We start from the raw sequence: 25,663 nt of genomic DNA on the forward strand, positions 1-25,663 counted from the left end.
CTTTTGAGTAGCAAATTTTTATACAAAATTAGACAGAGTAGAAAAACTTACAACATTGAAAAGTTTACGAAGACCATCTTGTTCATTGAAGTGCTGTAAAATTATCTTAAAAGCAAATGCAAAGCCAAAAAACATAGTCGCATGACATCTTGAACTGTCATGAGAACCTTCCAGCAAATAAAGTGCATATGAAACTAATTCTGCTATATCTGATGATGAAAGCATGCATATCTAAAAAAAAACAGATAAGGAACCATAATTAGCTAAGAAATTAATAGCAAAATGAAGCAAATGAATATAATGAAATATTTTAGATTATTATGCACCATATTTAAATTTTATTAAAACTAAAAATATACTTATGATAATCATAATGAGCATATGCAGTTCTAATATTGAAATTATAAAATCATTAAAGACCATTGATATTTTGAGTTATGAATCATGATTTTTAGGTTTTCTGATATCAAATCTCAGCCTTTAGTAGGAATAATGACAATTTCAAAAATTTTATTTTTTACTTAACCTTACATAATTGATTCTGTAGGCAATAACAGAACATTTTCCTAAAGATGCAAGTTAGCTCATATAAATGAAGATGATATATTCCTTTCATGTACAGAAAAACTGAATAAGCCTTTAAATACTTAAAACACATTATTTCCAAATAGGAACTTGTTAACTTCTTTAAAATTTAACCAAATTGTATACATTACTAAAACAGTTTCTGTAGCAAGCAGGATCTTTGAAACTGCAGTTTATGATCATTCAAATAATTAACCTGTTAGTTAGGAAGTTGAGAGAGCGTATAGTGAGCAGATAACCACATATTCAGAAAGTTATACATCTTTTCATACAATAACTATCAAAAATTATATTTCAAAATAAATACAATCCATTCCCGTAATTCAAACTGGTTAAAAAAAAAACATTATCTAAGCAGGAGAGAGAATTGCAAAAAAAGAAAAAAAAAATTTTAGGACACTTTAACAGAACAGTAAAACAAGCCCCTGGAGTAGATCATATTAAGTTTAATTACACTGGGCAACAATATAATTGTGTCTTAGGTGAAAGTACCAAATTCTAAATGAATTTAAAGTGGAGAATATGATAGAAAACTAGATAACTCAATAGTTTATTTCAATTACACATATCGCTCATTTGATCAAACAATGACATAACTGATAATTACTTTAACTATCAGTTATGTCATTGTTTCACCAAATGAGAGATATATTCTTTAGATAAATTAATATAGTTACGCATACCTGCCAACATTGGAGAAATAAAATAATAGACTGTTCTAGCGACATTTTTTATGATATACAGTGGAAAGTCGCGAATCCGGAATCGGCGGGACTTTCCGAAGTCCGTATATTTGATTTTTCCGTATAATCGACCTCCAAGGTAAACAAAGCTTAAAATGATCTGAATCTAAGAAGTAGAAAATAAATAAACATTGTTTTTCAGGGAATAGCGTTTTAGTATTAGAATGATATCTAATCAATCATAAACAAAATTTTAGAAAAAAAATAATTATTGCTATTCTAAAAATAAATATAGAAAACGAAAAAAATTCACAGTTATGAAAATATTAATTGCTCTCTCCGCCATTTTGAACTAGAACGATTCAAGCAAGAAGGGGAAATGCCCGTCATTCAATAAGGTGGGTAGGTGGAGAAGAAAAATTCATTTCCTCCTTACTTGTCATTCAAGTAGGGGTAGTGACAAATTCTTATTTTCTCACCCACCATTGGCTATCAATCAAGCATAAAGGTGTGGCATGCTGATGGGGTTCTCCTTATTTTTTCTTGTGTGACTAAAGGGGATTCCCCTTCCACTTTAACATTTGCTGTGTTTACCCTTTTTCACAGTATTTCTTCTTCCCGTGACACTCAAATAAAAAGGTTCCAGGAAATGCCTCTTTCACTAGCCAGCTGCATAGGATAGAAGGGGGAGGGAGGGGACTCAGTTGTGCTCTTTTGAAAACAAATCCCCCCCCCTTTCCTGCATTCCAGAGGAGGAGCGTCATGGTCTTAGTAGATCTTCTGTTCTCTTTTCTGTTGATTTATGGGTTCAATGCATAGATCTCTAGAAGCTGAGAAGGGAAAAAACCTGTCAAAAGACTTCGTTTTTTTTTTAAAGGAGAGGGGAAGATGAAGAAATGTTTGTTTATTTTGATTGTTAAAAAGTGTCCGGGAAATCGACCCTTCCGGAAAAGGGACGTCCGGATATGGGACGTTACACTGTATCATACATAATCATGTAAGTCAAAGAGAAATTTAAAATTGGAAATAATATAAGCAATTACATTTGGCGAAGCAAAAAGTATGTATATAAATCTTAATCTACAGTAGATAAACTATCAACACTCAACATAATGCAGTACTGGCAATAGCACCATCTGTTGAGGAATAAGAGAAGTATATTTGCAATCAGCAGATATTTTGTCACCAAAATGTTTTTTAAAAATTTCTTCAACAAATACGCAGAAATTTGATAATAAACTGATTAATGAGAGATATTCATAAATTACAGGAGTCTCCATTAAAAAAACAGGAGACTTAGCAGGTATGGTTACGGTTTTGAAATGCTTCTTTGTCATAATACAGGGAAGTGAACTTGCTTTGCTGCAAATATTTTCTAGTACAGTACAGAACCCGTTATCAGCAAATCAGAAAACCAAAAAACCGGAACAAAATTCGATAAATTCTCCCGCCATATTTTAAAAAAAAAATTTTCCCTCATAAGATTTTAGGATTTTTCTTTCTTTTTTGAAAGATGTTTACCTTACCATCATTTTGTAAATAATCATTAGTATGATCATTATTGTTTTTTCTTCTTTTTAAGATTATTTCCAATTTTTTTTTTTAGTTGGGTTTAACAATAAAAAAAACGGCTTTTTGTAGCGATTCAGAAAACCGGAAAAAGCAGTTAACCGGAATAGCGCTGGTCCCGATCGTTCCGGATAATCGGTTCCCTACTGTAGTAGCAAAATTTATGTTTTAAGTACTTTCTAGTAAATTTATGTTTATATTTCTCTTTGCCATTTAAAATTAGTTTAAATTTATTTAATTCAGTACTACACAAAATAATTTCAAAAGTTCATAAAAATATTATTTCACTAAAATTTACTCCAAAATATATAAATATGTACCTATGTGTATATATATATATGTATATGAGGTGTGGACAAAAAGTGGTCACAAGGCCATTTATAAATTATAAAAAAAAATAGAACAGCAATTTCACTTTATTGGTCTTCAAAGTAGCCGAATTTTTCAACAAAAACTAAGCACTTAAAATATTTTTATGCTCTTCAAAAAAAAAAGAAAAAAAAAAAAAAAAAAANAAAAAAAAAAAAAAAAAAAAAAAAAAAAAAAAAAAAAAAAAAAAAAAAAAAAAAGAAAGAAACATAATTAGGCAGGGTTGGTAAGTTTTTGACAATTGAAGGTTTTATCTCGTTTTAACCGTCATGTCAAAAAATTCCTTTTGACAATAGTCAAAACCTCAAATTTTTGGCATAAGGATAATTATTAGCTATTGAAAATATGAAGTATTTTTTAATTAACACACATGTAAAATAACAAGTGCTCCATAGATTATGTTCCTGAATTTTTAACTCTTTGTTATGAAAATTACAGCCAAAAACCAAATGGTATATAAAATATTAAATAATTATAAATAAAAATTTGTCAAATTGCAATTCATCCAATCCTTTAATTTGTTTAATTATTGAAAATAAAAATACAAAAACAATTCTCTTTTCATATGTAAAATCAGTTTCCAATTACTTTCATTTTAACTTCTTTTTTCCCCAAAGCAATTACAAAAAAAAATTTTGGTGGCCCTCTGCTTTCTTAGTAGTTCATTTTCAGTTTTGTATGAATAAGACTGAAATTTTAAACTATTTTTCTAATTGATGCTCAGCTGATTTTTTTTTTCAGCAGAAATTTTTTTAGTTTGCTTTTCAAAATTAATTTTGATAAAAAAAAAATCCACAAATGATGTAATGACAACATTATAAATGATAATTACAATATTTAAGTATAAGAAAATACAAAAAGATTGAATTAAAAATTTGCAAATCGGGAAAATCTAATACAGTTTAAGATTTAAAGAACACAAAGATTAACAAAAATACAAAAAGAAATTACTTTCTCCATAACTTCTTCAGTGTAACTAAAATAATATAAACAAATAGATACTCCTGTAGCAGCAATGGATGGATAGGGTACTTTTAGAAGATATTTTAGCCCACCAATTGAGAGAAATTCAATAGCTATTTTCTTGTGCACCAGCAGAGATGCCAGGTACTAAGTATAAAAACACAAAAAAAAGTAAATTCACAATTAAAACATTAATCATTGATATCTTGCTTATTAACTAAAAAATAAGCTTATTACCAAATAAAAATCTATAATTTGCATGAAAGCAAAAAATAATAAGAAACACAATACTAACTACAACAACATTACACACAAAATATATCTAGTAGTATAACCTAGTGCCAAGGCACCAAAACTAGAGATCACTTTACCCTTAAACCTGTAAGTGAACTCATTAAACATAGAATTTAATGTTATAAAAGCATAAAAAAGTTTCAGAATTACCAAGTGAAAATAAATTATAGATACAGTTCATACAGTATATATAAATATATTTGAATCTATGAATCTATCTTGAATATATTGAATCTATAATATTTAGTCATTTCTTATTTGCTTAAGAGCAACTAAAATAGTGACACTCATTATATTAATTTCTTCTTTTATTTTTTAACTATCTGGAATTATCAAATTTTTTAGTATTCTGTATAGTCAAGCTTTTACTGTAAAACATACTGTTTGATCAGAAATTATTTAAAGAGAAACAATATTTAAATGAAATATAACTAACATAAAAATTTCTTTTTTTGTCCAGTAATCAATTTTTCACAATATGTAAGAAGCTAATTATCAAATACCTTCAGAGCCTCAAAAGCAAGTCGAACATCAGGATTTTGTCTTATATCAATGTAGCGGAGTATGAGCAACAAAGCATTTGATTCAAAGATATGTCCTATGAGTTCTTGGTATTCACCCATTGGTGTTAAATATTGGAGTATATAACGTTGTTCTGTTGCAAGCGTGAGAGGAAACACTGAATATGATCCAATCATCATTTCATTCCATTTGGAATTTGAGCTCTCATCAGGAGATGTCTACAAACATTTTCAGAAAAGAATATTAGTTTCCATTAAAGGATGATTATTTAAATGAGAGTAATTCAATAAGAATTAATTTTTCAAATAAGAATCAATTTTTTCAAATAAGAATATTTTTTTTTTCATGTAGAGTAAATTTTTACTCAAACATTTAATGCTGTGATAAAGAAAACTTTAATTATACATTGAAAAATAATTTACATCTTTGATCTATAGTATGACCTTAGCCAAACAATATTTTTAGGCAAACTTATATAATTTTATCAGGCTTTCCTGATTTTACTATAAAATTTTAATGACTTTCTTTTACAAGTATTGAAAACACAAATTTTCTCATTAAAAAATTTAAAGCTTTGTAAATACTGTGGTTTCATTTTGCATAAAAAAACAGAGCACTTGAATAACCTTTGATCTAATAATTAAACATTCATACTGAAAAATACTATCTTAAAGACCTTGATTCCAATGCTTCTATTTTGGAAACATCAAAAAACGACTAAAATTTTATTTTAAAAACATCCTTATCTGATTTTTATTTTAGAAATTATAAATATGGTAGAGAAGAAATGAACAGTATCACATATACAATATCATTATAGTATTAGTGCAGGAACTGATCTACAATAATTGTTATAATTGTTTCAGAGAAGAGTCCAATGATGTCTGCTTTTAATGTACTATTGTTCGTTAACATATTGTTGTAAATTGTAGATACATTTTCAGTTGGGTGAGATTTGATAAATGCAATACATTTCTACATTTCCTTTGTGAGAATGTAGATTATAATGCTACCTTACTTATTACGCTCTGACAACAAAGGATAAATTTAGGTTCTGTGTTACTTAATTTCAAAACTATATTCTTGTCATTCATATCATTTTTGATATAATTAAACTACTACAGAATCCACTATTATATCTACCTGCAGATCAATGCCAGAGGTGCCAGATTTTACTTCAGGTAAAATTGGGCTGTATCTGAGGTTCCTAAGAGTATCCTAAATAATATAAATTTATGTTAGCATAAACAGTATGAATCAGCATTTTTGCTTATCACATTTAAAGTTATAACCAATTTAAAAAATCTCCATAAAATGAAATTCAATTAAAAAAAAAATTTTTTTGAATATACTAATAATTGATATAAATATTACAAAATATTATATTTAAAATAGCACAAAAAATTACATGGTAGTTTCAAGTTTAAGGGTGTCTTGACATTTCATACATACCGCAATTACGCGGAAATAGGCCGCAGCGTTATTGATTTAAAACTTGAAAATTTAGTAGGAAGGCGTATCTAATGGGGCGGCCTATATAGTATTACTTTTTTTTTTCTTCCTTAAAAATTTTGCTTTTTAGAAACCCAACTGGAAATTTCATCATCATTCTTTCCACCTGTTATAAGTGCTTTTTATTTATTTTTTCATGCTTAATGTTACTCCAAAGAATGGTCAGTGCAACTGGAATTATTCCTTCCCCCTACACACCCCAATCTTTTCTTGGAATCACTTTCTGCAGGGATGTGATTGACAAAAACACAAAAAAGAGGAAGTTTATAACTGTAGCATTAAGCGTGCAAAAGAAAAAATTATATGAATTCAATAGCCAATCTGATAATGATTACATTATTATCTATTCAAATAAATATAAATAAATGGTAATTATGTTCTTAAATAAAATCTTCATTAAAGTAATTTTTTTTTTTATAATTTAGATAACTTTTAGTAATTATGCATAAGCACGATTTTATGTATCACATCATTTTAAAAAACATTTCTTTAGTGGTCAAAGGACCTTTATGGACTTTCTCATCAGTTCTTTGTTTTTTTGATGGTCTTTTATTAACATGACTGATCTGTAGACTGCGCTTTGCAGACTTTTGATCATCAGTGTTGATAGGACAAGAAAGTTCATTTCTCACACAATTTTTAAAGACCTTAGATTAAGAATCGCGATGTTGGATTTCAAAATCGCGTGAATAAAAATCGCGATGATTGATTTTAAAATCGCGTGAAAAAGAATCGCGATGCCGGATTTTAAAATCACGTGAAAAAGAATCGCGATGCCGGATTTTAAAATCGCGTGAATAAGGCGATATCGGATTTTACAATCGCGATGTTGAATTTTAAAATCGCTTGAATAAGAATCGCGATGTTGGATTTTAAAATCGCATGAATAAGAACCACAATGTTTGATTTTAAAATAGCGTGAATAAGAATCATGATATTGAATTTTAAAATCACGTGAATAAGAATCACGATATTGAATTTTAAAAGCACAAAAATGCAAATCGCGGTATTAAATTTTTAAATAGCGTAAATAAGAATCACGATGCATAATTTTTAGAGTCCGTGAATACTTATCACAACGAGTAATGTTTAAACCGCGCATAAATACGAAAATCGATGTTTGATATTACAACAGCGCGATAACGAATCGCAATATTGAAATTTAAAAATATATATGAATATGAATCGCGACATTGGATTTTAAACTAGCAGGAATATGAATTGCGATAATGGGTTTTAAAAACGTTTAAATACAAATCGCGATATTGGGTTTTAAAAACGCTTAAATGGGAATTGCGAGTAATGATTTTTAAATCGTGTAAAAACGAATCTCAACAAGTAACTTTTAAATCAGTTACATACGAAAATCGATGATTTACTTAAAAATCATCTAAATAAGAATTGCAATTTTAGCAGATTCTGGCAAAGTTCCTAATATTTAAAATTCTGTAAATCAGCCAATCAAAAGAAATCAAATATCAGCGGCCAGGGTTCCCACTCTACGATGAGATTGAAATTCAAGGACTTTCCAGGACTTTTCAAGGACCTCAACAAAATTTTCAAGGACCTTAATCTAAGACCAATTTTAAAAATTATTCTCTTCTATTTTACTAGAAGCAACAATGCTTGTTGTGGCAATAATTAATTTCAAATATAATACCTAAATGCTTTGCCTATATAGAGAGAAGAGAGTACATGTATTATGGACTACCATTTATATTTTTTTTAAAAACAACCCTACTGGTTTTACATACTAATTCACAAAATCATTTTCAGCACAATCTATAACTAATGGTAATGAGGTGTTAATGGTGAAATCCTTTATTCCTGTGTATTTCCACGTGAAGGCTGCATGAAAGACAGAGCTAAATCTTAGGTATTCCATATTCCATGACTATTCCATAACCCCCTCCTCTCCTCTATTAAACATCATTTCTGAAATTGTAAAATTAATTCATCCATAATTTACACAACCTTCTCTAAATGTTATGTAGCAACAATTCTTTCTGAAAATAAAAATTAGAAGGAACATATCCCATTTTCACCATGTTTAAAAGCATTATTCGTTATGTGTAATCCACAACTGCCAATGAATATGACCTGGTNAATCTCAACAAGTAACTTTTAAATCAGTTAAATACGAAAATCGATGATTTACATAAAAATCATCTAAATAAGAATCGCAATTTTAGCAGATTCTGGCCCAGTTCCTAATATTTAAAATTCTGTAAATCAGCCAATCAAAAGAAATCAAATATCAGCGGCCGAAACGAAACTGCTTAGGACTTTTTTTCTTTTTTCCAATCTATAGCGGAAGTCGCGGTTGTCAAGGCTACGGCATACATGCCGAAATTCTACCCATTTTCTTCTGAAGATCATTTTTTCAGGGGGCTACTGCAGGGGGGGGGGAGTTCGTCGCAAGTCCGACTATATCGTTCGTTCGACTCCCCATAAGTTTTTGGAAAATGGTCGGAAATTTTAAAAAGTCTTTCATCCCTGAAAAGATAAGAGAGTAGTGTAGTAGATGACGGCATTGTTTTACCAAGGTCAACCACTTTTACCCCAGCCAGCAGATTGACATGTGAAGAAAGGTTTATTGGGGGCTTCAATACTTTTGCTCCGTGGAAGAAAAAATTTTTCAACAAAATATCATTCACTGCATAAAAAAATTTATGAAAAAAGAGCGGAAGATATGGAAAAATCTGAAAAAATCTCAATCAGATCCCTGTTTCTGGAAGCCACTATCCACAAGAGAACAATCTCTCTTTCCTTTTCTGCCATATGAACAGCTGTTGAGTGTAGAAAATGGGTGTGGAGTGGAGAAGCATAAATCAGAAAGGAATGAATGAAAAAATCAGGGTGGGGCCAGTGATAACATCAACTGTAAAACAAACGCTCCCCCCCTCCGTTTTTTCCAGGAAATATGTCTATTCCACTTGTCATGGATGCCTCTCAACTCCCCTTTTTTCTTCAGCTGGTTGTTAAAAACATGTGAATGTTTGATGAATAAAGGGAGCTGATGAGCTTGGGATAACCTTGAATAATCTTACAATTAAAATGTTGAAGAAGAATTTCAAACTTTCAACTGAGGGTCAGTAAAGAGGAAAAAAAGCAATGTGTGAGAATTTTAGACAGGGATAAAAGAAAGACCGTCCAAGGTGGAGTCAGTTAAAAAAAGAAACCTGATTTGAGAAACGAAAATAGGGGGAGGAAATGCTAAATACAGAAACTTGTTTTATATCCTTGGGAGTATTGGTTTTTTTCCTTTTTTTCATTGCTCATATTTCTGTTTAATTTTGATCTTCCTCAGCTCAATTTTGTTTATTTATTTATTTTTATCGTTTTATCTTCAATTCCGATTTGTTTTTGTTTTATTAATATTTTTCTTTCGTTAATATTCTTCTTTCGTTTATAATATTTTCGTCTTGTTTTGATATAACTTGTTTTTAAGTTATTCATTTTAAATGCCTCTCAATAAGAGGAAAAATTATACCGCTGTGCTTAAGCTGCCAACAATTAAAAAAGAAACTGTGATAAATGGCTTCAAAAAAGCGGAAATCATCCCGGGACAAAACGAAACCGAAATTGAGGCTGAAAGTGTGAGTGACGGAGATGAGCCAGAAATAAACAATAAACTAGTAAACCTAATTTGCTCTGGTACAGAGAGTTCTGATTTTGAGGAATTTTTAAGTGCAGTGATATGAATATATAGTGATAGGTGATATCTAAATAAATTATTCTTTAGTTTTTCTTTGAACAAAATTTTTTTGGATTTATCGTCTAATTCTAAAACAGGATTTTGGATTGCTGATTTAAAAGTAAGACCGCTTAATTTAAACAATTTTCATACTTATTTTAATGGTTTCTGAATAATGAATTAATTATTATATTTATATTTTAATGGTTACTTCACATTAAAATGAGAAAATGCTTAATTTTACTTAGAAAGTTATTGAAATGTACTTTATATACTAGGATTGTTTCTATATTTTTGTATATTCAATATCCCTTTATTGGTTCTTATTTAACTATTTAAATTATACACATATGCATATTTAGAGAATGTGTTAAGTCTTTTATCAATACCTGCGTTAGTATAGTAAAATTCGGCGCGGCGTGTACGATGGACCGGCATATCCTATGAAAAGCTTTTTTATTTCAAGCTATTTTTTAGGGCGCGGCGTATATACCAGGGCGGCGTTTCTCCGCGAAATTACGATAATTTTATATTTGTCCTATACATGTCATTAGCAAAATGATACACATAATGTCAAAAATGATTAAGTACCGTAATTTCCGGTATACTATACTACAATCTACTACCCTCATTTCTGCCAAGCTAAGAAATATAGTAGTGCATAATCCTCATCAGTGTATAACTTATTAGCTAAAGATTTGGCTGACTACTTTATCATCTCAATATTTTTAACTTCAAAGTATCCCTTGAACAGCTAAACATGACAAACAAAACTAAACAGAAATCTATTGCATCAAAGTAGCGTTAATTTAACTTTTCTCTTCCTCTTATGTTAATAAATGATGGTGAGCCTGCCTTTTAAATTATGTTATATGTTACTTATGCGGGGGAAAAATACTTTAACAAACTTATTTCTAACTTACATTGTTTTTCCTTTTCTTTTTAGGTGACTTGTATGAACTTGACTTACTATCATCCTCCACACATCTTTTCTCTGAAAGCTTTTTAAATGCAGCAAATGGCCTATTTGAGTTGACAAGTGTATCATTAGAATTAGGAGGTGGTGTTTTCAAATACTTTTGACTAACCTCATGAAGTCTTTTCAGCATCAATGGTACCTAGAGAAAATTAACTCAATCACTATATATATTAAAAGCAACAATAATTAATACAAATAGTTACAAAGGTCCGTTCAGACATTTTGTGAAAGGTCCTGCAAAATTGTGAAAAAACTATTCATAATTTGTGAATCTAAAATTAGCATTGTAGCATTCTTTCAACTAGGGTCCTGCTTTTGTGAATTTGTACAAATAGGATGCTCTCATTGCGAAATTTGCAAAAATAACTTTAAAAGAGTTTTTAAATTGTAAATAGAAACAAGATTATACTTAACACAGTAAAATTCTAATAAATTTTCAAAAATACTGATTGCTGCAACTAAATTAAAGATGCGACATACAAATATTCAGTATTTATCTTATATTGCTCAAATGCCGACTATGTGTTTCGGATGAATAATGAAAACAAAACCACTTACATTTTAAATCATTTCAATTTATCTATTTTAAATAACACAACTTATGGATAACTTTTAATGTGTTACACAGTAAGCAAATTTAAACCTTTCTTTAAGTTATAACTGTTGATGTAATGAAATTCAGAGAGCAGTGGATCAGAGAAAGACATGTTTATTAGAACACAGAGACTTACACTCTCAAGGACCGTGGGAACCCTGTAGAAATAGGAAAGAACATCGGATAAACAAAGTTACTGGTATTTATAGCCTTCTTGGGCTCAAAAGTTAACGGTCAATCAGAACATTCTGATAACATGCGGACGTAGAAGAAAACTGCTTCAAATAAATGTGATTATAGTTTTTCCTCAACAATAAAATTTTATTTAAAAAATTCATATAAATCAATTTCTAATTAAATAATATTCTATTAATTAATTTTATGAAAATATAAACTGAACAATTATTTATTTACTGAGAAAACAAAAATTATTAATTATTTAATGTTAATAAGAATGTACATGTATGATGCTTGTAGAAATAATACCAAAGAATACTTAATTTGGAATTTATAAATTTTATATATGATTTCAAAAGGGTTTAAGTTACAAAATATAAATAAAATGAGATCTTAGCATTTAAATTTAAGCAGAAAAACATAATTAACAAAATATTAGAGCAATATACCTTGATTTTCAGAAGATTTAAAAATATCAATAATTGCTGAACACTCAACCTCAGTCAATTTTTTTGGCCCATTTATAACAATGCGCAAATGTCTATCTAATGTCTCTTGTTTTATTCTTGCTGCAACTCAGTGCAAACAAGATTCATTCAAGAAAATAATCTTTCAACTGAAGCTGTTGATGATGGTATAGTTAAAGACAATGTTAGTAGTTGTAAAAGATTTGGAAAAGTTTCCCAGCTATGGGATTCTTTTTCCACAGAATTTAAGATATTAAGTGAAGTCATGTTCTTTTCAATGCATTTTTTTTTTTTACTTATTTCTTAGCATGCTTGAGAAGTGATTGAGCTGCAGCATTTTTATTTAAATCATAAGTCACCTTTGCAAGAGACACATTAATGTTAAAACTATCTTTTTCCTTTTGAGCTTTTATAGAATTTTTAAACGGGGGTGAAACTTTGATAGTACCCTGAAATGTATCAATTTGTTTCAGTCCATAAAAAGACAATAAAGTAAAAAGGCAAGTTTAGTCCTGACTATCTGGTACATTGTAATTAATATCCAAATTGCTGAACATATCAAATGCAACTTCATTATTTACTGCAAATTCATCCGAAATCTTTAACATGAAATCATATGAAATTTCTTAACAAAATTTTTCATAAAATTTTGGATTCTGTCTGAAATATTTTGATTGTTACACTTATGTCTTTTCATACTGAGCTCAGTGCACTCATCAGAAAATTGTAAAAGTTCTTCAGCTTTCCTAAAATTCTCTGCATCTTTCAAATTAATAGAAAGCTCTTCCACTTCTTTACAGATGACAGACAATTCGGTTTCAACAGAACTATACAAAATTTAAGTGTTTTGCAGTCAAAGATTCAAATTATTTAACCTTAAGAAAGTCAGATAAAAATAAAAAGCAAGGCAACCATTCACATTTAACAATTGTTCTCTAGCCACCTAAGCTCTGGTTGTCTTTCATTTTAAAACATAGTGTCCAGAGTTTACACAAATTTCAGATAACAGTTTATTATTCTCGAGTATGCAAATCCGTGTGGAAGCCATCTTCTAGCAGAAACTTTCAGAGTTTTCAAAACACTCATGAAATATACATTCTATTGAATGTCTTTAAAACTTGATGTTTAACAGGACTGAAATGGAAAAGTTTCCTGAAACTAATAAGCAGGAAATCTATGTTCTGTAAAATTGCATGGTTCTTTAAGAGATGTGCATAAATTAGAGCCAATCGATTGTTTCTACAATTGATGTACGTAGAATGTAGAGATAAATTCCAAACTCTTCTTTGCACACCAGATATTTGCCCACTCATAGCATTTGCTCCATCTAATGCCAGAACAAAACAATTCGCTATTTTTATTCTTTTAACCATCATAAATTTCTCTATTTCATTAGTTATTGATGTAGCATTAGTTGAAGCTAGGTTTATCATCCCAAGATACTTTTCTTTGACTCCCGGTATTCTTTTTAATTTATAACAGGCTATAAAACCAAGTTGCAACCACTGTGTTTCATCTGCAGACTCATTTGCTAATAATGTAAAAGAATCTACTACTTTCAAATTTGTAATAGTAATTTGCTCAAGATGGAGAGAAATTGTACCAACTATATTGTCAACTGAAACATTAGACATATATGCTGCATTCTTGCCACATGAACTTAAATTAGGATTGAATGTCTGCACCACCCAGATCTTTTCCAATACACTTCCCCAAAGAAGCCAAATTGTTTTTGTTTTTTTTTATGATAAAATAAGCTATTTTTATGTACTTAGTGAGAAGTTTTCTGATGTCTTCTTTCTTTGTCTTTTATCAGAAATTATTTTTGCTCCTTCATTAAATGATCCCTGTAGCAATTTTCTTGGAGCATTTTTTCCAGTTGCAAATACTGAAAGATGTCTGGCGCTGTTTTAAAGCATATCGATGACTCTATTAGGATGATCGCCAAATTTTACAGGTTGAGTAATCCAGGGTTCAATCTGATAAATAACCGAACATATTTTAAATAGAAATTTTTTAGCAGTATGATATAATAGAGCTAATTATGAAGTTACTCATAAAGCTTAATAATCAGTCTTAATTTTTCTTGAGCAATTTTGAGAATCAAGCTTTCGGATTCACTAGTCGACGCCTCGGTGGAGATTTTTCTAATTCACTAGTTGATGGCAAGTTTTCATGTTCAATATTCGGTGGTGATTGTTTTAATTCAGTAGTTAACAGTACTTTTCTCGCTCAATAATCGGTGGCGGTTGTTCTCGCTCAATAATCAGTAGTGGTTGTTCTAGTTCAATATAAGGCAGTTCATTAGCTTTAAAAAAAGATTTAATGGAAAGATATCCTTTAGCATCTGATGATTTCAATTTCTTTATTTAATAGTCACTAATCCTAGTGCCGCAATTCTGATGTATACGCTTCATGAATTGAAGTGAAAACATGTGGTGAAAAAAACGATATTCTAGCTAGAAAAAAAAACGTTATTGCGAAGCAAATAAAACCTAACACGATCAGCCCAATCAAATTTTTATGAGAAGAAAATAATATTTATCTAGAGAAAGGCTGAAGTATTTTCCTCTCTGGTAGGTAGAAAAAAGGATCCAGGAATTCACAACTAACAATGATGAGGTTGCCAAATGACTGTCTTAAACATTGAAAACTATTAAGAAAGAAACCACACATTATGATTTCAAAAAAGTGGAAAAAACAAAAGCATTGAGAATACTATTGTGAAAGAACTAGAAATGGACAATTAACTCTTAAAATAACTTTATAATTGCTAAATAAAAGCAAAATCGTATATATTTACTGCCTTTTTAAAATTTATTTAAATGATTTTTAAATGTTATTACTTTTATCTTGATTCAACATAATTTAAAAATACAAAATCTGACAACCATATTAATATGTAAAAAAAAAAATCAAAAACTTACAAAGTACACATTTCTTTCTCGAAAATTTGATGCAATTTCTGTACACTCCATAGCTGCTGCTACAAGGCCTGTAGCATAGGATCTTAATGGATTAGGAGAAATTTCAACAAAATGCAAAAGCCGTGGAACAAAACCTTCCTATAAAATAAAAAAATAGGTTAATGAAAGGCAGGTAGTTATGGACACTTAATTCTGTTATAAGAAGGGTAGCAAATTTGTTACTGAAAAAAAATAATTGAAATTTGCAGAAGATTTGTAAAAAAAATTGTGAAAATTTACTGCAACTTAAATACAAAAAAATATACAATTAATACACAGAAAAACATAGACATCATAGCAATAATAAAATAAAAGCATTTAAAGAGTTAAAAAAATTATTTTAGTGAATTGTATGCAATATAAATTTTTTTATTTAAATGAACAGAATTTTGGTATAAAAATATGTACATTATTAAATTATAGATAATGTTTGCCTGCCAGCAATTACATGCTCTTTAAGCATAGAAGATTTATAAGATTTATTGCCCAATGTAATATTCTGCATTAACCCTTCTCTTAAGTTAATTTTCAGGTCAAGGAGAGGGCTAATCTTTTTCTTTTTATATTCTTAAAATAATTAAAGAAGGTATGTTTTTTATTAATTTATAATCCAAGAGTTAGAAAATCTCCTACTTGCCAAAATCTGAACAATCTTTGATTTATTTTTATGTCATTTTACTACTGATCTATTCTCTGATTTGTTTTGTCAGTTGCATGTATATTAGCGAGCTCTTTTATTTAGGACATAGCACAAAATGTTTAAGAAAATAGAGATTGCTCAAAATATGCATTTACAAAGATGGATAAGGATTACAATGCACAGTTACAGAAAATTGACATAGGTGGAAATATGTATTTTAAAAATTTGAGACACCTAAAAAAGCATATTTAAACATTTGCTAATGGCGCTTAGCATGGTGAAGTCTGTTATTCTAGTAAACTTCTTGCACTAGCCATAAACAAAGGTCAAGAAAATGGATGCAATTCAATTTGCTTATTTAAGAAAATGGAGAATGTTTCAAATGCAAAAATGATTTGATTTTGTTTTTCAAACTACTTTAATAGATATTGTTCTTTTCGTAAATAAAAAAAAAGGAAAAAGAATTAACTAATAGATCCATATAAATTTGTAATGTAATGTTATCCATTTTCATAAATCTCTCATTACATTTTTTAAATTTTTTTTTTTTTAAGACAAAGTCAATATATCTTTTTAAATGGTTGTTATGGATCTTATAAATTTTTATAGCGCTAGTAGAGTTAGATAGTAGGAATTTCACTTTTTAAATACCACTTTATAATTTAAAAAAAAGAAAAAGATGCATAAAAAGTTACATCTACCAAGCTACAACAACCATGAAGTACAGGATATTACTCCATGATAAATAAGTGCAGCATAATTAATGGAAAAATTATACTAATTTCAGGGTATCTGTTACATTTTAGATTTTCAAATTCATGACTTTTCATGATTTTCCATGACTAATTCCAAGAATTTTTCATAACTTAATGAAGTTACTATTTTCTCCAACAAAAAAGCAACAATAAATTTAAAAAAGTATTATATATAAGTATTATAAAGGTACTAGATTAAAACAGCATTAAATGTTTACTTTAATCTGTACTTTCAATCTCAAGAATCAAAACATTTTTAAAAGTGTAATTTCAAATGTGTTGGAATTTAACAAACACCAAGAAAGAAAGTAATTACATTAAAAATTAATTAATGCAGCAATTTATTTAAAATAAATTTTAAAACTAAGAAAACAAAATAATAGAAGTATCAATAATTCAAAACACTGTTTTTTAACATTTAAAATCAATATATATATTTTTAAAAAAAGAATCGATTTAAATCAATGATTTTTTTAAAAAAATCATTATTTAAATCTTGATTTAAATCATTATTTAAATTGTGCTTTAAATCAAGCTGATTTAAATCAACAAACCCTGGTTGAAACAATAAAATAGCTGAAAAAAATACGAAAGCAAATAATTTTTTTTCTGTAGAATTATATTCTAAAGACACTTTTCATGTTCATCTGAAAGGAAAGAAATACTCCTGATTTTTCTGTTCTGATTTTGGAATAAAAAATATTCGCCAATGACTGGTTTGCTTCAACTCGAATTTTAAATTGATAAAATAAAATAAAATAAACAAAGATTCTTAAATCACAGAAGAGTTTAAAAGATAATTCGCTCTAGAAATGATGTGTTTTCTTTCATTTTTTGAAACAGCACCATAATTTTTAAAGAACATGATAAAATCATTTTATATTCGAATAAAATATGCCCGAGTGATGATTTTGTTAGGAATTCAGATATTTGGAACAGGATGAAATTGGGGGGGGGGATTCCATTTTAAAAATTAGATTTTTCGGAGACCAGTGGTGCAAGTGGCAAAACATGGTTTTGAAGCATCTTTGGAGCAACTGAAAAGCTATTTTGGAGCAATTTAATAACAAAAGTTTTTAATTTTGTTCATTAGTAACATATCTTATTTTTTACAATTTTTTGAAGGTCCCTGCATAAACAAATTAAGTTTCTTTTTGGTATCTTCCAATTCTGTTAAATATTCTGCTATCCTTGACTTAGCCTCAGATAAGAGGATCTGTCCGCTTTCTATAATCGACATGCTTTTATTATTTAACCCATCTTTAATATTTTCTTCAGCTGTGGCTAATAGATCTTGAGAAGCCTTCAATTAAAGCAAATCAATTTCAGCAGCTTTCAATCTACTTTCCTCAGTTTCAGTGTTTTCACATTCTTTTTTCTCAATCTCTAATCAAGCAGAATAATTTTTAAATGCTGCATGAGTCCCTTTAATCATATCTTTGTCAACTTTAAAGTTATTTAAGCCCCCCAGCAGATATGTGACACAACTTGTCTCAAACCATTAACACTATGCAAATTTAAACTCGCCCTATTGTCAAGTAGCTTTTTATTCACACATATGAACGAAACAAAAACCTCTCCAGTACTAAAACCTCTTTCAACATCGGCATTCCCATGTGGTATGCACAAAAGAGCTTTAAAAAGCTTTGTTATAAGAGGATATTTGATATTTCCCAAATTATATTTCTTCACAAAATAATTTTTCCAAAGCACATCAATTGGTGCACATTCATTTGAGTCAGAAGAATAACCTTCTGGTTCTCCACATAACAGTAACAAAGATGCCTCTTCAGGTTTTATAATGAATGGGGCTACTGTTGCCAGATATCTTATTGACTTAATAGAAGTGTCTTCCATTCTCATTACAGGATGCAACACTTTAAAATGGTACAGTAACCTATTTTCAAGAGGCAATGCTTTTAATAACTTTTTTGTACATGCTATAGACCTGGCCCCTAAATACACACAATTTTTTTTTTGAAGAACATAAGGATGTCATCGCATTTGTGGTATCTAGTCCAACATCTATTAAAGTAGAATTTTGCCAAATTCCTGCATTTTCTACAACCAAAGATTTTAAGTCCTTTCCCGTCAAACTAAGAAAAGCAGAACTCTTTAAAAAACGCCCTAACAATTCTTAAATAGAGACACCATTTCATCATACAGCAAGTGAATCAATAGTGTCTGAATTTGAAAAAAGACCTAAACATTTATTTATATAGCCGAAATATTTTTTAAAAAAGAGCTTTTGGCAAAAGCAATTTAAATAAATTCAATATTGAGTGGCTCATACTATTTTTTAAATTAATAATTACTTTATTTAATTCTGTAAAAGGTAATTTAAAACTCTAATTAATTTAACTATCATTTAATGTTATTGAGTATATTTTTCTTAAAATTTAAATAAATGTTATTTGTTATAGTATATTCAACTAAACATTAACAAGATTAATATTCATCATACCGAATTTATAAAAATATGTAAAAAATTAAGCAAACATTAATAAATTTATATTACAAATGTAAATTAGTGAATGGCCCCTAAATTTTTTAAATTAAAATTGGTTACCTAGTACAGTATTTCATTAATGAAATGATTAAAAATAAATAAATAATTTTTAAATGCAAATACAATGAGTATTGAAGGTAAAAAAAATTTTGTCAGAAGTAAATTATTATAATGTCCCTACACTCATAATATTTAACAAATCTGTGATAATTAAAACTTTTTAGATCAATTGTTTTAAATCAAATCATTAAGAGATGAATTAAAGTATTTTTGAATGACAAATCTGAAGAACATAAGATTTTTTTGCTGCTTTAAAATTTTTGAAAGCCCCTCTCTTCATACTCATTTAAAATCTTTTCTCTAAATATTATTAAGTTTTTTCCTGAAACAAAATAAGAGCACTGAAAATTTTGAAAGTAATAACACAATAATAAAATGCAATAAGAAAAAATAAAAATATTAGTAAAAAAAAAGTAATAAAGTAAAATAAATGTTCAAAAACAATATGCAATTAGTGGATGGTCCCTCAGATAAAATTTACGTTTGTGAAACTCAATTAATTCTCATCTTTATTAAATTAAATGAATAAAAGGGAGATGGAAATTTTGAGGTTATGAAGCTTTGTGATTCTTGACTGCTCTGAGGATCAACATGAAAATATGTACTTAGTGAAGGGTCCCCAAGTTAATTCCAAGATCATGGGTACTATTCTATAAATAGAATAGGGCAAGAAGGCTATTAGCTTGCCATTGACGAAGACTATAGCACTTCAATAACGAAGAAATTAACAAGAGAAATAAAATTTTCTTTTGCTATTAAAATTTGGAATGTTTAGTTGGTCCCCGAAAATTCGAGGGAAGTTTTGGTTCCATTTCAGAGAGTGGAAAATAAACCTGAAATTGAAAATGAATGAGAATGATCTTGCAAAATGAAGCAGAGTTGCACATGAGAGTGCAAGAATCCTTCCCACTGAATCCAGAGCAACCCCCACATCGCAGTAGCTTGGTTGCCGCAAAATTGTGACTTGGCCATACCCAGGAGAAAATATCCCTTTTGGCGCAGATCGGCGCAATTTAAGCCTACTACTTCAATTTGGAGCATGTAGGCGCTGGTTTCCACACTTGGCGCGGATCGGCGCAGCACTTTAAACACTGGGAGACCTAAATTCATGACTTTCCATGATTTTTTTTAAAAAATAGCAAAAATCATGACATTTCATAACAAATTTTGTTCAATACTGAAATTCATGACTTTCCATGATTTTTCATGACTTTCCAGGTGCGCGGATACCAGTGTTTTCACTACAGCGAGAATCTCGCATTTTTTTCCTATCTCGCATTAAAAAATTATTAAAGCGAGAAGTTCGCGCACTCTATCAATCAATTTTAAAATGCTTGAATCTCTTGAATTCTGGAAAAAATTTCGTCTTCCGCCATTTTGAAAAAGACTTGTGTTAGAAAAGAACAGCTACGACAAGTGTTGAGAAAAAAAATTAGCCCTTTATAATAAGTTGTTTAAAGTTGCTCTATTTTTAGTTGTTAATGAATTACCAAACTCACTTATCAACAATTTACAGCAATTTGTAAAAGTTGAAGTCTGTGAAAACTATGCTGGAAGACCTAACAAGAAGTATGAACATGGAAATAACTTCAACGAACTTCATTATTCTATAGCAGAAATAATTGAAAAGACAAATTTACTTAGGGATTCCGAATAGTTCAGCATCTGTTGCAAGGTCATTTAGCACCCAAAACCGTATTAAGACAAAATATCGTAACAGATTGACTGATAAGCATTTGAGCAACCTAACGAGAATAGCTGATGAAAAAGTAGATATAGGACCTTGTCCATGTGATAATGCAGCAAAAATATTCAATGCTTTAAAAATTAGAAGATGTTAAAAATGTATTATAATTAAAGAAACAGTTTTTTTTCCAAGTCTATTCGTGTTTTTTTTTTTAATTTTTAGAAATCTCACCCAGTTTTTGAGAAAGGGCGAAAAATTCTCTCATTTTTTTTCTGTAATGAAAACACTGTACCCTGTAACTTGTTTAAGAGAACCTTAAAAAATTGACATGATATTATAGACGCCAATGATGCTAAAGTAATTTTGGTACTACGCACAACTGGTATTATGGTAATCAAAGCAATTTAAATAGATAGCAAAAATAGTAATATAGGTACAATGAAGTATAGATAATACTAATATATTTTGTTAGGGGTAATTCTGACACAAAGTGCAAAACCCTGAAAATTTTTGAGCAAAATATTGATATCAAGATATCAATTCATATACCAAGAATGTTTCATATTTAACAAAATTTTTTGAACTAGCATTGATAATCAAATTACCTACTAATGAAGAATATCACCCCTTTATAACAACTAGTTCCAGAGGTGCATCTTTTAAAGGTGCTGTGGGTAATAAGTTCATCTTCATGGAAGACATTAACTTTTTCTTGTAAGTTGCTTACTTTCTCATATTTTTACATTTTGAGAATCCTATGGTATGATTTTTATCGATTTTCAACACTGCTGTTCAAACTTACATTTGAAAAACCACTTTGTCCTTAATTTTTACACTCCAGTGTATAAACTTATTTTTCCACAGAAAGAATATATTAACTTATCAAAAGTCGCTCTTATTGTTAAAAAAAATCAGAAATATTAGTTTTTTTTGTTCATAACTTTATCTCTTTGCTCACCTAGGCAATATGTCCTCTCAAATCTATTGTTACTTCATAAATTACAAAAATTTTAATTTTTAAATTTCATTTATTTATTAGGATAATACTATGTCACACATCTTAAGGATATTGTACAAAATAGGTAAACTGAAAATAACTACCTCTTCAAAAATCACACTTTCCAATCCTGGCAGTATATCTAAAAGCAACCTACAGGCAGCAGTATTCAATGGCAAATTATCTTCTTCACAGTACACTTTTACAATCTTAAAAAAAAAAGAAATCAAGTATTGTAGAGAGAATGTTGTCATGTATAATTCAAGTCAAAGAGTTGCTTTCATTATATTTGTTTTTATTTCTAGTTAAATTCATATAAAAATAAATAGATTGATCCCTAGTTGTTTTACCCAAGGGTGTCCATAAGCCATAAATAATATGGTAATGAAAATGAAGTTAACATTAAATAATGTAATACATTATAAATTATTTTCTAAAGGAAATTTATCCTATGCGAAGTCTTCCAAGTCTGAAATCTAAACATTAAAGTGATTGCTAAAATATGGAAACTACACTATAACACTATTACTATAACAACTGACTCTAACCTCTTTTCTTATTACTTCTCAATCATCAGAGATGAGCTAGGAAAAAAAAAAAGCTGACAATGAAATCAAAAAACATTTTCAGGGCTGCTACTAGGGTATTTCCATTAGTCCAAATAGTCACTTTAGCTGCTTCAAATATGAAGGGAAAAAAATCCCCAAAATAGTTTCCAAATATATGAAATAGTTGCATTATAGTCACTCTTTAACATATTTTTACAATATTTACATTTTAGTAATATAAAATAATCAAAGTACATATATTTTTTTAATAGATGCTTATGCTCTTTAAAAAATATACATAATAATCTTATTTAAATTATACAAAAACATTAAACTCAATCTGACTGGCGAGTAATTGAAAAAACAACATAAGTGCACCTAGAAAAGTGGTTTGAAAACTTTTTTCTTTCTATTGCTAATGCTATGAACACTAAAATAGAATTTTAGGAAACTGGCAGGCTGGATATGGTGACTCAGATGCTGGATGTGAATACTAATTATGAGAACTGGTTTCATTTTGAATGAATTAAAGGAGACTTTAGACAAAGAAATAAAATAAAAAGATTTGTTAAAGCCTTTCATGTTACACACACATATATAAAATACGTGTATATAAAATTTATAAAATATTAATGGAGAGATTTTAATGGAGTACCGGATGACATAACAAGCTGTGATCCCTTCTTGCCACGACTAACTGTTGTTATTAAATCTCAATTGGAGCTTTGTGCCTGCCAAAAATATAGCGTCAACCATTGCCTGACAACTACGAGACAAATTTATCTCGAAAAACAATTTGTCAATTAAAATTTAATTAATTTTCTGACTAGAATCTAGATGGAATTCTCAAATTTCAACAGGAATTCTGAGCGTGATGGCAATAATAATTTCATTCATTTTTCCATTTAAACAAGCTACCAGACAAAACTAAAAAAAGGACAAAATAATTGACTGAAAATATTCTTTTAAAACTACCTTTTTCAAGCTCTTGAGAAAAGAAACAAATAGCACTATTTTTCAAAAATACAGGGTATCTGCTACATTTTAGATTTTTAAATTCATGACTTTCCATGACTAATTCCAAGAATTTTTCATGACTTAACGAAGTTAGTATTTTCTCCGACAAAAACACAATAGTAAATTTAAAAAAGCATCATATTCATTGAAATGATAGGTGTAACCAAAACTGTTATACTCTGTATCTTCCTATTTATAGATTTTTAATTTAAAAAACAGAGAAAGCAATAAAATAGCTTAAAAAATACAAAAGTAATTTTTTTTCTTTATTCCGCAGAATTATATTCTAAAGATACTTTTCTTGTTCAAAGGAAAGAAATACTTCTGATTTTTCTGTTCTCATTTTGGAATAAAAATAATTTGGCAATCAATGACTTGCTTCAGCTACAATTTTAAATTGATAAAATAAAAATATAAATAATAAAAATTCTGAAATCACAGAAGTTTAAAAGATGATTTGCTCTATAAATTACGTTTTTTTCTTCATTTTTTGAAAGAACACAATTTTTAAAGAGCATGATAAAAACATTTTACATTTTAATAAAATATGACTGAGTGGGGAGTTTGTAACAAATTCAGATATTCAATATACCAAGAAATTGGGGGAGGGGAAAATTCCAGTTTAATAATTAGATTTTTTGGCGATCTAAATTCATGACTTTCCATGACTTTTTTTTTAAAAAAATAGTTAAAATCATGACATTCTATGTCAAATTTTGCTCAATACCGATATTCATGACTTTCCAGGTGCGCGGATACCCTGAAAATAGTAATACATTTTACGTATTTTTTTTCTTTTTACATATGGACTTGGAGAAGAAAAACGAAAATAAATTTTTTTTTCTATCTTAGTCCATTTGCAAAACATTTTAATTCTTTTTATTTAATATGTTAATTGTTATTGCCACACATTTACTTTTCATATACCGTATTTTTCGGCGGAAGAGCCGCGGCGCTATCGAAAAAAAAGTTGTATTTTTTCCTACATGCGGCGCTTCCGATGCTGCGGCACTTCCGACGAAATATTTTTTTGTAACAAAAAAATTTGTCAAGGAAAGTTATTTAAGAAATAATTTTCTCAGAGAAAGACTATTAAAAAAAATTAATAACGAAGTCGACGAAATATTCGCCCGTATCGCGATCTGCTGCAGAACATCGCCAATTCTTAGCAAACTTTCGGCAGCAGCCTGTAAGAAAATAAATAAACGAAATAATAATTTTAAAAAAACATCGGATAAGGAGAAAATTTAAAAGGTATGCATCTTGCATCCACCCCCAGCTTAAGGAAAAATCGCAAGCTAGAAATCTATTTAGCGCCTTAGCAATTGTAATTTAAGCGAACAGAAAAGGAAGAATAGGACCCTAAATCCGACACTCACGGGACTGATGAAATGCCGAACTTCGGATCTCTTTCGGAAATTCCAATATGGCCCCCAAATATTACTATAATTCAATTCCACTGATAATTTCAGAAAAAGCAATAAATTTAGTCAAGTTTCGATCATAGATTATGATGGGGTGAATTTAAAACTGGCCCATCATAAGAGAAATTTTACTAATCAAAATAATCTATATAATATAATCAAGAAGAAATAATCAGAATCCTATGAGGAAGAAATAATTGTTTCTTCTTTGGAGCGAGATCATAGTTCTCGTTTTTTCTTTTAGATAACATTTTGTTTTAACAAAAGACGCTTACCTCGCAAGAAAAAAAAAAAAGCTAACCGGGAACTACAAAAAAAAATTTTTTAAACTAAATGCTAAGAAACTAACAATGAATAACAACAAAAAACAAGCTAAAAACTAATAACGATAAAAAAAAGCAAGCAAGCAACAATTAACAAGAAAAAATAAAAAGCGGCAAAATAAAAAAAATTAATGAATCGAATAAAAAATCGCAAAAAGGGATAAATTCATTTTATTGTCCATGTGGTAGTTTCAATGTCAACTGGGTGTGGCCAATTTATGGTCAAACAGAGGAGGGAAATTCGGGGGCAGTAAAGCACAGCTGTCAAGATTGATTGATCAGTTTTTTCCAACTTCCATTTCTTTATTTTGTTCATTGGAAATGC

General features: G+C 29.0%; 1 protein-coding gene across 2 annotated transcripts in view; it reads right to left on the reverse strand.

Annotated features, from left to right (window-relative positions):
• The window catches only part of LOC107446987 (LisH and WD40 domain-containing protein mahjong), a 132,760-nt gene that overhangs the window by 93,000 nt on the left and 14,097 nt on the right, over positions 1-25,663 (reverse strand). The window contains exons 4-10 of one of the 2 annotated variants that reach the window (XM_043049305.2): positions 22,131-22,235; positions 15,340-15,477; positions 11,118-11,312; positions 6,129-6,203; positions 4,967-5,203; positions 4,158-4,316; positions 52-231 (exon numbers count right to left, since the gene is read on the reverse strand). In XM_043049305.2, coding sequence (XP_042905239.2) covers positions 52-231; positions 4,158-4,316; positions 4,967-5,203; positions 6,129-6,203; positions 11,118-11,312; positions 15,340-15,477; positions 22,131-22,235 — 1,089 coding nt within the window. The remainder of the gene's footprint in view (positions 1-51; positions 232-4,157; positions 4,317-4,966; positions 5,204-6,128; positions 6,204-11,117; positions 11,313-15,339; positions 15,478-22,130; positions 22,236-25,663) is intronic. The other variant, XM_071187596.1, reaches the window with a different exon arrangement.

Source organism: Parasteatoda tepidariorum, chromosome X1, assembly GCF_043381705.1.
Source record: "Parasteatoda tepidariorum isolate YZ-2023 chromosome X1, CAS_Ptep_4.0, whole genome shotgun sequence".
NCBI lineage: Eukaryota > Metazoa > Arthropoda > Arachnida > Araneae > Theridiidae > Parasteatoda > Parasteatoda tepidariorum.